Source organism: Gorilla gorilla, chromosome 13, assembly GCF_029281585.2.
Source record: "Gorilla gorilla gorilla isolate KB3781 chromosome 13, NHGRI_mGorGor1-v2.1_pri, whole genome shotgun sequence".
NCBI classification, from domain to species: Eukaryota; Metazoa; Chordata; class Mammalia; order Primates; family Hominidae; genus Gorilla; species Gorilla gorilla.
The window spans coordinates 73,432,710-73,447,510 of NC_073237.2; the positions used below are offsets into that span (position 1 = coordinate 73,432,710).

Sequence of the window (14,801 nt, forward strand, 5' to 3'; positions counted from 1 at the left end):
CAAAATTTATAAGTTGATCATAAATGTAAAGATTTCTAGACTCTTAATTCTAATCCCATTGTTCTATATGTCTAGCCTTATGCCAGTACCCTACTGTCTTAATTATGGTGGCTTTATAGTAGAACTTGTAATCAGGAAGTATGACTCTTCCAGTTTTGTTTTTTTGTTTTAGCTGTCCTGATTTCCTTAAACTTCTGTATAAATTTTAAGATTATGTTGTCCATTTATGCAAAAAAATAAGCCCAGATTTGATAAAGATTGTGTTGAATTTTGTGGATCAATTTTGGGTGTACTGAACAAATTATTCAGCACAAATTATTCAGCTACTTATCTAAACAATATTAAGTCTTCCAATCCATGCACATTGGATATCTTTTCATTTATTTAGATTTTTAAAATTTGAACGTTTTACACTTTTCAGATACAGTACACCTCTTACGTTAAATTTATTTGCAAGTATTTTATTGTTTTTGATGATATAAATGGAATTGTTTTCTTAATTTCATTTTGGATTATTATGTGTATAGAAATACAATTGAGTTTTGTATACTGCACTTGTACCCTGCAACCTTGATGAACTTGTTTCATTAGTTCAATGAGTTTTTTTAGTTGATTCCTTAGGATTTTTTATATACATGATCATATAATCTGCAAATATAGTTGTACTTCTTCCATTCTGATGTGGATGCCCTTTCTTTTGTTTTCTTGCCTAATTGCCCTGGCTAGAACCTCCAGTAGTATTTTAAATAGAAATTATGAGAGTGGGCTTCTCTTCTTGTTTCTGTTCTTCGAAGGAAGTGTTCATCCTTTCCCCATTATGATGTTAGATGTGAGTTAGGTGTGGTCTGCATCATTTTACAATCCCACCAGCAGTGTACATGGATTCATATTTTTTCCATATCATTCCCAACACTTGTTATTTTCTGTTTTTTTTATTTTAAATTATAGCCATCCTTATGGGTGTTTAGTATCATATTGTGGTTTTGATTTGAATTTCCTTAATGACTAATGATGTTCAGCATCTTTTCATGTGGATATTGGCCCTTTGTATAAGTTCATTGGGTCTATTTTTTAATTGAGTTATTTTTCATTTGTTGTTGAGGTGTAAGAATTCTTTTGTATTCTGGATACTAAACTGTCACCAGTACATGATTTGCAAATATTTCCTTCTATTCTTTATTTTGTCATTTCACTTCATTGATACCGTCCTTTGGTGTACAGAAGTTTTTAATTTTGAAGCTCACTTCATCCGGTCTTATATTTTGTTGTTCATGCTTTTGATGTCTTATCTCAGAAGGTTCACCTAAGCCAAGGTTGTGAAAGTCTACTCCAGTATTTTCTTCTAAGAGTTTTATACTTCTGTCTCTTACATATACGTTTATGACCTGTATTGAGTTAATTTTTGTAAATGGCGTAAGGAATTGGTACAACTCATTTCATTTGCATGTGGATATCCCGGTGTCCCCTCACACTTGTTGAAGACACTATTCTTTCCTCAATGAACATTCCTGGTACCATTGTTGAAAATCAATTAGCCATAGATGTATGTATGGCTTTATTTTTGGACTCTCAATTCTATCTCATTTTTATTCTAGACTTTCACTAAGATTATCATTATGCCAATATCGTACTGTTTTGATTACTGCAGATTTTTAGTAAGTTTTGAAATTGGGAAGTGTCTTCCGTATTTTGTTCTGCTCTTTCAAGAATGTTTTAGCTGTTCAAGGGTTGCTTACAAGACCTTATGAATTTGAGGATTCACTTTTCCATTTCTGGAAAGTGTCTCTTTGAAATTTGATAGGGATTGCATTCAGTATGTAGATTGCTTTTGGTAGTATTGCCATAATAACAATATTAAGTCTTCTGTGAACATGGGATATCTTTCCATTTAAATAAATGCTAAATAGATGCTTTTTCTGTTTTTATGAAGAGTTTCAGAAGGATTGTTATTAATCTTTCTTTAAATATTTTGTAGAATTCACTAGTGAAGCCATTTAGTCCTTGTATTAGTCTGTTCTTATGCTCCTAATAAAGAGATACCTGAGACTGGGTAATTTATAGAGGAGAGAGGTTTAATTGACTCATAGTTCGGTATGGCTGGGGCGGCCTCACAATCATGGCAGAAAGCAAATGAGGAGCAAAGTCATATCTTACATGGAGGCAGGCAAGAGAGAGCTTGTGCAGGGAAGCTCCCTTTATAAAACCATCAGACCTCGTGAGACTTATTCACTATCATGAGAACAGCACTGGAAAAACCTACCCTCTTGATCCAGTTACCTCCCATCAGGTCTCTCCCACGACATGGGGGAATTATGGGAGCTACAATTCAAGATGAGATTTGGGTGGGGACACAGCCAAACCATATCAGCTGAATTCTTCTTTGTTGAGAGTTTTTGATTACTGATTTACTCCTTACTAGTTATAGGTTTTACTATAAGTAAGTTTAAAAGGTTATAGTAAGTTTTACTATACTAAAGTTTATAGTAAAGTTTTACTGATAGTTTATAGGTTTATAAGCAGGATCTATAGGTTACAGTAAAGTTTACTATAGGTTTTTAAGGTTATAGAAAGGTTTTACTTCCTATTAGTTATCTGATTTTCTATTTCTTCTCGAGGCAGTTTTTGTAATTTATATATTTCTAGGAATTTGTTCATTTATCTATTTTGTTGGTACTGTTTTTTGCAGTACTCTTTTGTAGTACTTTTTATTCCTCTATGGTGTGTCATAATGCCTCCACTTTGATTTCTAGTTATAGATATTTGCATCTTTAGTGTTTTTTTTTCTTATTTTAGGTAAAGGTTTGTTAAATATGTTAACCTTTTCAAAGTGGCAACTTTGATTTTTTTTCATTCTCTCTGGTGTTTTTGTTTTCTGTATTTCATTTGTCTCCACTCTGATATGTATTATTTTATTCATACTGTGAGCTTTGGGTTTAATTTGCTCTTCTCTTTTTAGTTCTTTAAAGTGTAAAGTGAGGTTATTGATTTGATAATCTTTCTTTTTTAATGTAGGCATTTGCAAACAAAAATTTCCCTGTGAGAACTGCTTTGGATACATCTTGTATGTTTTGTAATATGGTGTTTGATTTGCATCCATTTCAACGTATTTTCTGATTTCTCTTGTGGTTTTTTTTTTAACCTGTTGCTTGTTTAAGAGTGTTTGGTTAATTTCCACATAATTGTGAATTTTTCAGTTTTTCTTCTATTGAGTTCTAATTTGATTCCATTGTGGTTGGAGAAGATGCTTGGTGTATTTTCTTATTAAACTTGTTGAGATTTGCTTTGTGACCTAACATTTGGTCTATCCTGGAGAATGTTCCATGTGCTTGCACTTGAGAAGAATGTATTTTGCTGTTGTTGGGTAGAGTAGTCCATATTTGTCGGTTACATGTGGTTGGTTTATAATGTTGTTTAGGTTCTCTGTTATTTTATTGTTCCTCTGCCTAAATATTCCTCATTTAATGGAAGTGGGAGATTGAAATTTCTAAGTGTTATTGTGAGCTATTTCTCCCTTTAATTCTGTCAAGGTGTGATTCTTATATTTTGAGGACTTTGTTTGGTGTATAAGTGTTTATAATTGTTGTATCTTTGATGTATTGAGCCTTTTAATCAAAATATAATGACCTTTTCTTCTTGTCACAGTTTTCTATTGAAAGATATTTAAGTTAATTAATTAATTATTAATTTAGATACAGGGTCTTGCTTTGCCACCCAGGCTTGAGTGCAATGGTGTAGTCATAGCCTCACTGCAGCCTTGAACTCCTGGGCTCAAGTGATCTTCCCACCACAGCCTCCGGAGTAGCTGGAATTAAAGGTGTGAGCCACCATACCTGGGTAAAGATTATTTTATATGTTAGTATAACCACCCAGCTCTCTTTTGGTTACGAGTTACATGCAATATATTTTTTCATCCTTTCACTTTCAACCCATATGTGTCTTTGGATGTAAAATGAGTCTCTTTTAGGCAGTATGCCTGTGGTCCCTGACTTAGGCTAAGTATATTAAATACATTTTTGACTTGGAATATTTTCGATGGGTTTATTGGGAAATAATTAGTCATAAGTTGAGGAGCATCTGTATTGTTGCATCATGTTTTTTTCATCCATACTGCCAGTCTCTATCTTTCCTTTGATGAGTTGCATTTCATTTACATTTAACGTGTTTACTGGTAGGCAAGAAGTTCTGCCGTTTTGCTGTTTGTTTATTGTATGTCTTACACCTTCTGTACCCTCAGTTCCTCAGTACTGTCTTCTTAGTGTTTGTTAATTTTTTTGAGTATATATTTTTATTTCTTCCTCATTTCTTTTTCCAAACATATTTTAGTCATTTTGTTGAGGGCTACCATAGGGATTACAATTAACAGTCCGAATTTAAGACAGTCAAATTTGAATTGACACTAACTTAACTTTAATAGTGTATAAAAACTCTACTCTTATGCAGCTCCATTCTTCATCTTTACGTTATCATTTTCACAAATTACTGCTTTACATACTTGTGTTCATTAGTCTAGGTTTATATTTGTTTTTATGTGTTTGTCTTTAAATCATAGAGGAATTAAGAGGAGTTAAAAACCAAAAATGCAATATTACTGGCTTTCTTATTTGCTTATGTAGTTACAATTACAACAGTTTTTTATTTATTTGTATGGCTGCAAATTACTATCTAATATCCTGTCATTGCAGTCTTTAGGACTTCCTTTAGCCTTTCTTGTAGGGCAGGTCTACTAATGACAGACAGACTCAGTTTTTGTTCATCTGGAAATGTGTTCATTTTTCCTTCATTTTAGAAGGATAGTTTTGTCATATATAGATTTCTTGGTTGACATTTTTTTTCATTTAGTGCTTTAAGTACATGATCTTGCTGCCTTTTGGACTGCATGGTTTCTGAGGAGAAATTAGCTGTTAATCTATTACATATCTTGTTATGTGATGAGTTGCTTCTCTCTTGCTGCTTTCAAGATTTTCCTTGTTTTAGCTTTTGACAGTTGGATTATAATATGTTGCTGTGTGAGTCTCTGAGTTTATCCTAATTGGAGGTCTTTGAGCTTCTTGGATGTATAAATTTGTGTTCTTTATCAAATTTGAGAAGTTTTTGGCCATTATTTCTCCCAGTATTTTTAATGTCTTTTTCTTTTTCTCATGTCCTTCGGAGAGTCCCATAGTGCATATGGTGTTCCACTTGATGGTCTCCCACTTTAGGCACTGTTCATTGTTCTTCATTATTCTTTATGCTCCTCAGACTCAATAATTTCAGTTGTCCTGTATTCAAGTTTGATGATTCTTTCTTTGGGCTGCTTAGATCCTCTGTTAAACCTCTCTGCAGATGGTTCCCAAATCATGATTGTTCAGCTTATGATTTTTTGATTTTAGAACGGTGCGAAAGTGATCCATATTTAGTAGAAATCTTACTTTGAGTATCCATACAACCTTTGTTTTTCACTTTTTAGTACAGTACTGAATAAATTACATAAGCTATTTAACATTTTATTGTAAAATAGGCCTTGTGTTAGATGATTTTTCCCAACGTAGACTAATATAACTATTCTGAGTACATTTAGGGTAGGGTAGGCTAGGCTATGATGCTTGGTAGGCTAGGTGTGTCAAATGCATTTTAAACTTATGTCATATTCAACTTACAATGATTTTATTGGGACATAACCCCATTATAAGTCAAGGAACATCTGTAGTGAAGTTTTCATATTGGCTGTTATACTTTTCACCTTCAAAATTTCTGTTTGGTTCTTTTTAATAATTTCTGTCGATATATATTCTGTGCTCAAATGTTATTTTCCTGGTTTTCTTTAGTCTTTGAGCATAAGCTTATTTAACATGTTGGCTTAGTGAACATAATGGTAGTCTTCCCTTTTCTGTGTAAGCTTTGTACATTTTTGTTTAAAACTTGATGTTTTGAGTGGTATAATGTGGTAACTGTGGAAATTAGATTCCCCCCCCCCCCCCCATGGTTAGTTGTTGTTGATTGTTGAAGGATGTAGTCTTCCATTTGTTTACCTGCTGTAGTGGGTAGAATTGTATCATCCAAAACATTATGTCAATTTCTAATTCCCAGTACCTGCAAATATAGCCTTATTTGGAAATAGCCTTTGCAGATGTAATCAAGTTAAAATGAGTTCATGCTGTATTAGTGTTTGCTCTAATTGAATGATGTGTGCTCTTCAAAGGAAAGAGAAATTTGAACACAGACTCAGAAAATAAGACAGACTAGAGAAGACAATTTGAAGACAGACATAAAGAGGAGAATGCCATGTGACGATATCTTTTTAGCTGCGCCCATATTAATGTAGATTTTCTGTAACATGGTGTGGGGATTAGAGGTGGGAAATGATCATAGCTCAGATGCCACAGGCTCTCCCTGTTCTTATCAAGTTTTAGTAGATTTTTTTGTTTGTTTTTAGATGGAATGCCACTCTGTCACCAGGCTGGAGTGCAGTGGCACAATCTCAGCTCGCTCCACCTCCTGAGTTCAAGAGATTCTCCTGCCTCAGGCTCCCGAGTAGCTGGGATTACAGGCATGCACCACCACACCCAGCTAATTTTTGTATTTTTAGTAAAGACAGAGTTTCACCATGTTGGCCAGGATGGTCTCGATCTCTTGACCTCGTGATCCGCCTGCCTCAGCCTCCCAAAATGCTGGGATTACAGGCGTGAGCCACCGTGCCCAGCCTAGATTTTTTTGAATAAAAGTTTTTCTGTTTGCTGTATGCCCTTAGATTGATTTCCAGAGATTTTATAATTTTCACCAGTTCTTTGCCTGTTTGGTTTGCTGGGGAGAAGAGTTGCTGAGCTCCTCACATAGTCATTCTCGAAGTCCTGCCTCATCCTTGGTTTTTAAATGTTTATTAAATTGTTTTATTTTTTTAAGACAGAGTCTCACTCTGTCGCCCAAGCTGGAGGGCAGTGGCATGATCTCGGCTCACTGCAACCTCCACCTCCCTGGTTCAAGCGATTTTCCTGCCTCAGCCTCCCAAGTAGCTGGGACTGCAGGCTCATGCCCCCACACCTGGCTAACTTTTGTATTTTTAGTAGAGACAGGGTTTCACCACGTTGGCCAGTTTGGTCTCGAACTCTTGACCTCAAGTTATCCACCTGTCTCAACCTCCCAAAATGCTGGGATTACGGGTGTGAGCCACATGTCTGGCCTTTAAATGTTTATTTTTATTTTTAGAAGAAAACATGTTTATAGACTTGTGTTAAATATGCAAAACTTTTCAGTTTTACATTAAGCATTGTAGATTTACTGTCATTTTAATTTTAGCTTATCATAACTTTTTTACATATAAGTTAACACAAATAGGATTCTTTGTGAATTAATCTGTGTCAATTTAGAGGAATCATTGTATGTCTTCTTTGATGGGAATAGACTGGAGTCAGAAATGCAAAGTGAAGTTGTCTTCATTAATTTGTTAAATCATTTTCAATTTTTAAAATCCTTTACAATTTTACTGATCGCTGACTTTTTTTCTTTGTTTTTTAATGCAGATTTGAAACTAAAATAGATTCATTTCATATTACTGGCTTACCAGATAATTCAGAAAAACCCCGCCTCCTGTCTTCATTGGATGATGCAATGTCACTTTTCCAAATTACATTTGAGATAAATCCATTAGATGAAACTGTTTCTCAGAGGTGTATCATAGAAGCTGAACCTTTAGAAATCATATATGATGCAGTAAGCAGTTTTTTAAATTACTAAGTTTTAATATAATTTCGTTTGCTTTGAGTTTGTGTTAATGATGTTTATTTTAACAGAGGACAGTGAATAGTATAGTGGAATTCTTCAGACCTCCAAAAGAGGTACATCTAGCACAGCTCACTGCAGCAACTTTGACAAAACTGGAAGAATTTCGCAGTAAGACAGCAACAGGTAAATGCCAATATTAATGTTGGTGAATTAAATACTGTATCCTATATTAAACTTTTACTTAATGGTAGAATGTTTTTAGTAAAGTTTATTTTAAATTTATTATATTTCTAGACTGGTTTTAGTTTAACAGAAACTAATTTAGTACTTTTATGTTTAAAGGCAGATAAAACCATAATCATTTTTTACACTCAGAAAGTTCGTACCTAGTAACCACATTTAAGTTAGTTGCAAAATTTTGCTTAGGATACTTGGACCTCTATTTATGACAAAAACTGGCCTCTCGTTTTCCTTTCTTAGAATGCGTTCCAGATTTTGATATATCAGCCTCAGGGAAAAAAGTTCTATCCTTTTTTATTCTCTAGGAGAGTTTGAATAAGGTCGGGTACTATTTCTTCTTTAAATATTTGGCAGAGCTTAATGGTAAAACCACTTGGTTTTGGAGATTTCTTTGTGGGAAAGTTCAAGATTACAGATTGAACTTTTTAATTAAATAGTTGACCATAGAGATTATCTGTATGATTTTAATGCTTTGTAATTGGTTGGGACTTGTTTTCTAGCTCAATGTATGATATTAAAAAAAATGTTCCTCATATGCTGAAAAGGCTGTCTTTTCATATCTATACCTATTCATTAGGTATGGATTGTTAATCCTGTACTTCAAATTTTTTGTATCCTTACTGGATTTTTTTTTCTCCTTTTGTCACCTTGTTCTAACAGTTATTAAGAGAAATACATGAAAAATGCCTCATTATCAATGTAGATTTTTCTATTTCTAATAGATCTGTCAGTTTGTTTAAAAAAATAAATTTGGCTGGGCACGGTGGCTCACACCTTTAATCCCAGCACTTTGGGAAGCCAAGGTGGGTGGATCACCTGAGGTCAGAGTTTGAGACCAGCCTGGCCAACATGGCAAAACCATAATAGAGACGGGGTTTTAATAGAGACCAGGTTTCACCAGCCTGGCGACAGAGCGACACCCTGCCACACACACCAAAAGTAATAATAATAAAAATTAAAAAAAAAATAAATTTTATGACTGTCATTAGGTACATGCAGGAGTAAATTCTTTTTCCTCCTATAAACCACATCTTTAATGCTTTAATTTTTTTCCCTTTGTACTTTTTAATTTTATTTTATTTTTGATCTGATATCAGTATGAAGTACAAAGTTTCTTTTCGTTAGAATTTACCTGGTATATATTTTTTCTTATATTTTTACTTTTTCCCTGTGTTTTCAGATGTGTCATGTCAACAACATGTAATAGGATTTTTTTCCAATCTAGATTTGTGGTCCTTATTTGTTATTTATATCTACTGTTTGCATTTAATTAATTTATTTAGGCTTATGTCTAACATCCTATTTTGTGCTTTTGAATTTGGTTTTCCTTGTTTTATTTTTCTTGCCTTCCTTTGGATAAATTCTAGGATACCTTTCTTCCCCCATCCCTACAATCTACTATCGGGAAGTTAAATATTCTCTATCTCTTTTTATTTTATAAATTACAGTATACATTTTTGTAAAAATATAAATTTAATGAAAAATTTTATATTCTCCTAGTCATTATATGGAATTTAGTACTCTTGAACTTTATATACCATCCCCATATACTAATTTTTTTACTTAAAAAATACTTTATTGTACTGTATGTATATAGTTCATGGTAGTTTACAATTTCTTGTGCATTTACTACCTTCTTTGCTCTTCATTTCTCTTATAGCTTACACTTTTTATTTGATTTTATTTTCTTTCTGTTGGAAGTTCATTTTTTTTTTTTCAACCTCTGCCTCCTGGGTTCAAGCGATTCTCCTGCCTCAGTCTCCCGAATAGCTGGGATTACAGGCACCCACGACAACGCCTGGCTAATTTTTTAAAAAATTTTAAATAGAGATGGGGTTTCACTGTGTTGGCCGGGCTGGTCTCAAACTCCTGACCTCAGATGATCTATCCCCCTCGACCTCCCAAAGTGCTGGTATTACAGGTGTGAGCCACCGTGCCTGGCCTGGAAGTTCATTTGTAAACTTCCCTTGTAAATATTTTCTCTTGTAAGAATCTGCTGGTGGCAAATCTGTGTTTTGTTTTTGTTATGTTTTTGTTTGTTTGTTTGTTTGTTTTTTTTGACAGAGTCTTGTTCTGTCGGCCAGGCTGGGGGTGCGGTGGCATAATCTCGGCTCGCTGCAACCTCTGCCTCCCAGGTTCAAGCAATTTTTTTGCCTCAGCCTTCTGAGTAGCTGGGATTACAGGGGTATGCCACCACGCCCAGCTAATTTTTGTATTTTTACTAGAGATGGGGTTTCACCATGTTGGCCAGGCTGGTCTCGAACTTCTGTCCTCAGGTGATCCATCTCTCTCAGCCTCCCACAGTGCTGGGATTACAGGCATGAGCCACCATGCCCATTGCATATTAGCTTGACATGATACTACTGTATGTAGAATTAAAGGTTGATGTTCATTTTCTCCTTAACACATTAAAGAGGGCATTCTGTCTTTAGGTTTTCATTACTGATGTTGAGAATTCAGGTGTCAGTGTGTCTGCTGTTTTTTTTGTACATTATCTACCCTTTTCTTTTACATTTAAGAACTTTTTATCTTTTGTATTCTGTTGTCGCAATTTGGTGTATCCAGCTATAGATTTGCTTTATATATCCTTTTTGGGATTCACTGGATTTCATGAATCTGAGTACTGGGATTTTTAATGAATTCTAGAAAATCTATCTGGAAAATTCTTAGCCACTAACTCTTTACATATATTCTCTTCTGGAATTCTGGCTAAATGAATTTTAGCCTTTCTTACTCCATCTTCCATTCTCCTTAACTTCTGTATCCTGCTTTCTTTCCATCTGTTTCTTCTCTGTGTTACATGCTGGGTAATTTCTTCTAATTTATCTTCTAATTTACTGAATCCTTCTGTAGCCATGCCCAATGTGGTATCAAATCTCTTCATTAGGTTTAATTTCAGTGATTATATTTTTCCCTTTAGGAATTCTGTTTTGTTAAATTTGAAATCTGTGTTGTCATTCTTTTTTGGTTTTGTATTTCCCACGGATATCTTTACACTTGTCTTCTTTTTTTTTTTTTCAGAGATCATAAGTACAGTATTTTATATTCTGTCTCACCAGTTAATTCTCTCTCTTCAGATAGTCCGTTATATGAAGACTTTTGTGGTTCTGTTTTTCCTATCTTCTGTCTTTTGTTTTTGTTGGTACTTACTTATGGTAACGTGTGTCTTTTTATGCTTGGTAATTTTTCATTGTAATCTGCTCATTTTCCTTAGAATATTATTTGGGAGAATTCTCTGAAGCCTGAGATAAGTGGGCCTTCATTTGGGGGAGATTTATATTTCTTCTGCCAGGTACCTTGGGTATGTTGGTGGCATAACTAAATTAATTGCTTAAGATATTCTGGACTGCCAAAGAATTGTTGGGCTACATACCTCCTTGAGGAATATATCATACTTATCATTCACAGAGGTATTACCTTTTTCTCCTAATTTTTCTTACAGCCTTTGTTTGCATCCCCCTGTGAGAGTGTTTTAGGGAGAGGAAGGTTTTACTTCACGATTATTCTTTCTTTGAGTGAGTGTCCTTTAAGATTTCAGATTTGTGAGGAGAACTCTTGCAAGACTCTCCATCTTTGTCTTCTGTTTCCTGTGTTCTGAGAGGCTGAAATTCTCTTTGGAGTAAGATCCAATTTCATTGTCAAAGTTTTAAAATTCTGGTTTTGTTAAGTCTGGAGTACACTTCTAATTGAACTCAGAATTTGTCCCATTTTGGTGGCTATAAAATCTGGCATGAAATTATGATTTTCCTCTTGCCATTTTTATTATATTCACTTTATCCTTGTTGGTAGATATGAGATATACTATCTGTCATTTTCCTTTGTTCTCTTTCCTAAGATAAAATAATTTAGATAAGTCAAGAAATCACATTTTGATAAGACCTTCAGGAAATGTCTAACTAGTTGTCTTTTGTTAGGCGGTATTATAATATGCATCTTGATTCATTATTAATTTTTCTTTTTTCACAGAAAAGTGTGTGTTATATTCTTCAAAATATATGTGTCTTTCTTCTCTGGCTTTTGCTCATTTTTCTCTACTATTTTTATATCTGAATAGTTTTAAATTAGATTGTACATGAATACCTTACCTCTAGAAACTGTAGGGTTTGCATTTATTCCTGTATTCTTTGTTAAAATCTGGGAATTCCATTCCTAGTTTACATTCTATATATTGGTATATTATATACTGTGTAGAAACCAAAGCATAAGATCAGGCTACTTCTAGTCAGTTTTTCTTGATTGATAGAAACTCATAGTTAAATACAAATTAATCATATTGGAAATCCACTATAGACATTCAGATTTTGAGATTTTTTATCTCTCAGATTTATTTACCTCAACTTTTATTACTTAAAAAAATTACCAAACAGTAAATATCCACAATATAAAGTTCACATGTTACAGAAATATGTTTTAGAAAGTGGAAGCCTTCAGTATTTTACCTTCTGTACATAATAACCTTTAAAATTTGAAGTCTGTTCTTCCAACTTTGTTTTCTTTTCTATACCAATAGTATAAAAATGCTAATTGTATGAAAAAAATGGAAAGCTTCTATGATAGGTTTTTGCACTTAATTTTTAAAATTTAATATATTTTGAATTTTTTCTAGAAAGTTAAAATTTAACTATTTGTGAAGAGACTCATATATATTATAATGATTCTGGTTACTTAGGTTCTTTCCTTCCCTCATATTCCACCTTTCTTCCTTTTATTCTGTTACATTCTCCTCTATTAACATCCTGGTTTCTTTCTTGTATTATAGGTTGAGTATCCCTTAGCAGAAATGTTTGGGATCAGAAATGTTTCAGATTTCAGATTTCTTCAGATATTGGAATATTTGCATTTTACTTACTTGTTGAACATCCTTAACTGGGAAATAGGAAATTCAGAGTGTTCTAAGCAGCATTTTCTGTGAATATGATCTTTGAGGATCATGTTATTGTGGTGCTGAAAAAGTTTTAGATCCTGGAGCGTTTTGATTTTGGATTTTCAGATTAGGGATGCTCAGCTTGTTATTTTCCCCTTCCTTTCTAGGAACTCAAGGTCTTTCAGGTCTTTTTGTTGTCAACTATGGCATGAGCTTACAGAGCCTGCTCAACTAGTTATCCTTTGTCTCTGGCAGGAAAACAGATGTGGTCATTTGCTAAAACTCTTCTTTCAGAGTACAAGGTTCTCTGATAGGATCATAGTGAATCATTTTCTTTCAGTTATTTCATTTATTTACTCATTTAAATATATATCAAGAGCCTAATCTATATGTCAGACACTATGCTAGGTTTTAGGGAACATAGCAATGATCAGAATGGATGTAGTTCTTGCCTATTGATGGATGTTATACTCTTATGGATAGGACAAATATAAAACTAAGAGCAATCTACTGGAAATTTTTGATTAATGCTTTATGGGTCCAATCAGGATAGAAAAACCACACAGTAATTTTGATAGGTATATTTAATGTAATGAATTATTAACTGTAATGAGGGACTGTTTTGTTACTCCGAAGAGTAACTTTAAAGAATGTAACAAGAGGCCAAGCGCCATGGCTCATAGTTGTAATCCCAGAGGTTTTGGTGGCCGAGTGGGGAGGAACACTTGAGGTCAGGAGTTGGAGACCAGCCTGGACAACATAGTGAGACCTTGTCTCTACAAACAATTACAAAATTAGTCAGGTTTGGTGGCGTGTACCTATCGTCCCAGCTACTTGGCAGGCTGAGACTGGAGGATTGCTTGAGCCCAGGAGGTCAGGGCTGCAGTGAGCTATGAGAGCAACTCCTACATTCCAGCCTAAGTGACAGAGTGAGATGCTGTCTCCAAAAATACATATATTTAAGAAGAGTAGTTATGAGGAATATAGAACTGAGACAGCGCTCCCTAGGAAGAGGTCTCTCTCTTCCCTGAGAATTGAAATCCACACTTTGTTGGAGAAGGAACCTCTGTGAGTCATTGAATGGCAGAAAAGCCATTCTCGTGTCTTTCTGGTAATCTGCTCTCTAAAACTTTCTGGAAATCCATCCTCTGAGGTAAAAAGGAAAAATATTCATGGGGCAATGTCTCACTGCCCTCGTTCTGCTGTGAAACCACCTGAGGAGCGTTCTAGGGGCAGAATACTGGCTTTTGAGTGCTGTTATGTGCACGTTATGCATTGTGTTGGAGAAAGGCACAGTGTTACAGGATATTGCTAAATGAGTGTACTGGAACCAGGAAGCCAACTCTTTTCTCCTGCAGTGTCTCTCCTGTGTTATTTCAGTGCTAGTTGGCAAAGGAAAATCATTTAAGCAACTCAGATCTACTTTCACAGAGCAGACAAGTGGGTGAATTTGGAGCTGAGTGAGGAAACAATTCTATAATCAGCCCAAATGCTGTGAAAGAAATGAGAATGGATAGATGCCCCAGTTTAGTCTTGGTGGTAGTGTCAGAGAAGATCTCTGAAAATTCAACATTAAGATCAGATATATATGTAGGATCCACACTGCTGAAGGGTATAAGAAAGAGCCTTCAAGGTGATGGTCCACTGTGAAGAGCTTAACTTAGCAAACAATTGGGTGAATTTGGAAGGTGTAGAAAGCTGAATTGGTTCTAATGTAATGAGTCAGGGGAGAGTGGAGGGATGTTAAAGATGCATACTCTTGATTATGCAAACATGAAAGTCACATTAAGCAGTTAGGATTTTGTTGTAAGTGCAATGGAAAATAGGGGAGAGACCCAATCAACCTAAGGTCAAAATAAAATACTCCCCACTCCCTTCCATTAAAAACAACTTAGAGAAATCATTGTGTCCTGGCATCAAGAAAGGCTTTGTTGAAACTAAGGCTTATGGTAGGACTTCCAAGGAGTACCAGAACTTAGATTTGTAGAAGCCAGAATAC

At 34.6% G+C, this 14,801-nt stretch overlaps 1 protein-coding gene across 6 annotated transcripts in view; it reads left to right on the plus strand.

Moving 5' to 3' along the window:
- The window catches only part of VPS13A (vacuolar protein sorting 13 homolog A), a 238,492-nt gene that overhangs the window by 53,168 nt on the left and 170,523 nt on the right, over positions 1 to 14,801 (plus strand). For all 6 annotated transcript variants that reach the window (XM_019033908.4, XM_055351759.2, XM_019033909.4 and 3 more), the window contains exons 18-19: positions 7,497 to 7,686; positions 7,767 to 7,881. In XM_019033908.4, coding sequence (XP_018889453.4) covers positions 7,497 to 7,686; positions 7,767 to 7,881 — 305 coding nt within the window. The remainder of the gene's footprint in view (positions 1 to 7,496; positions 7,687 to 7,766; positions 7,882 to 14,801) is intronic.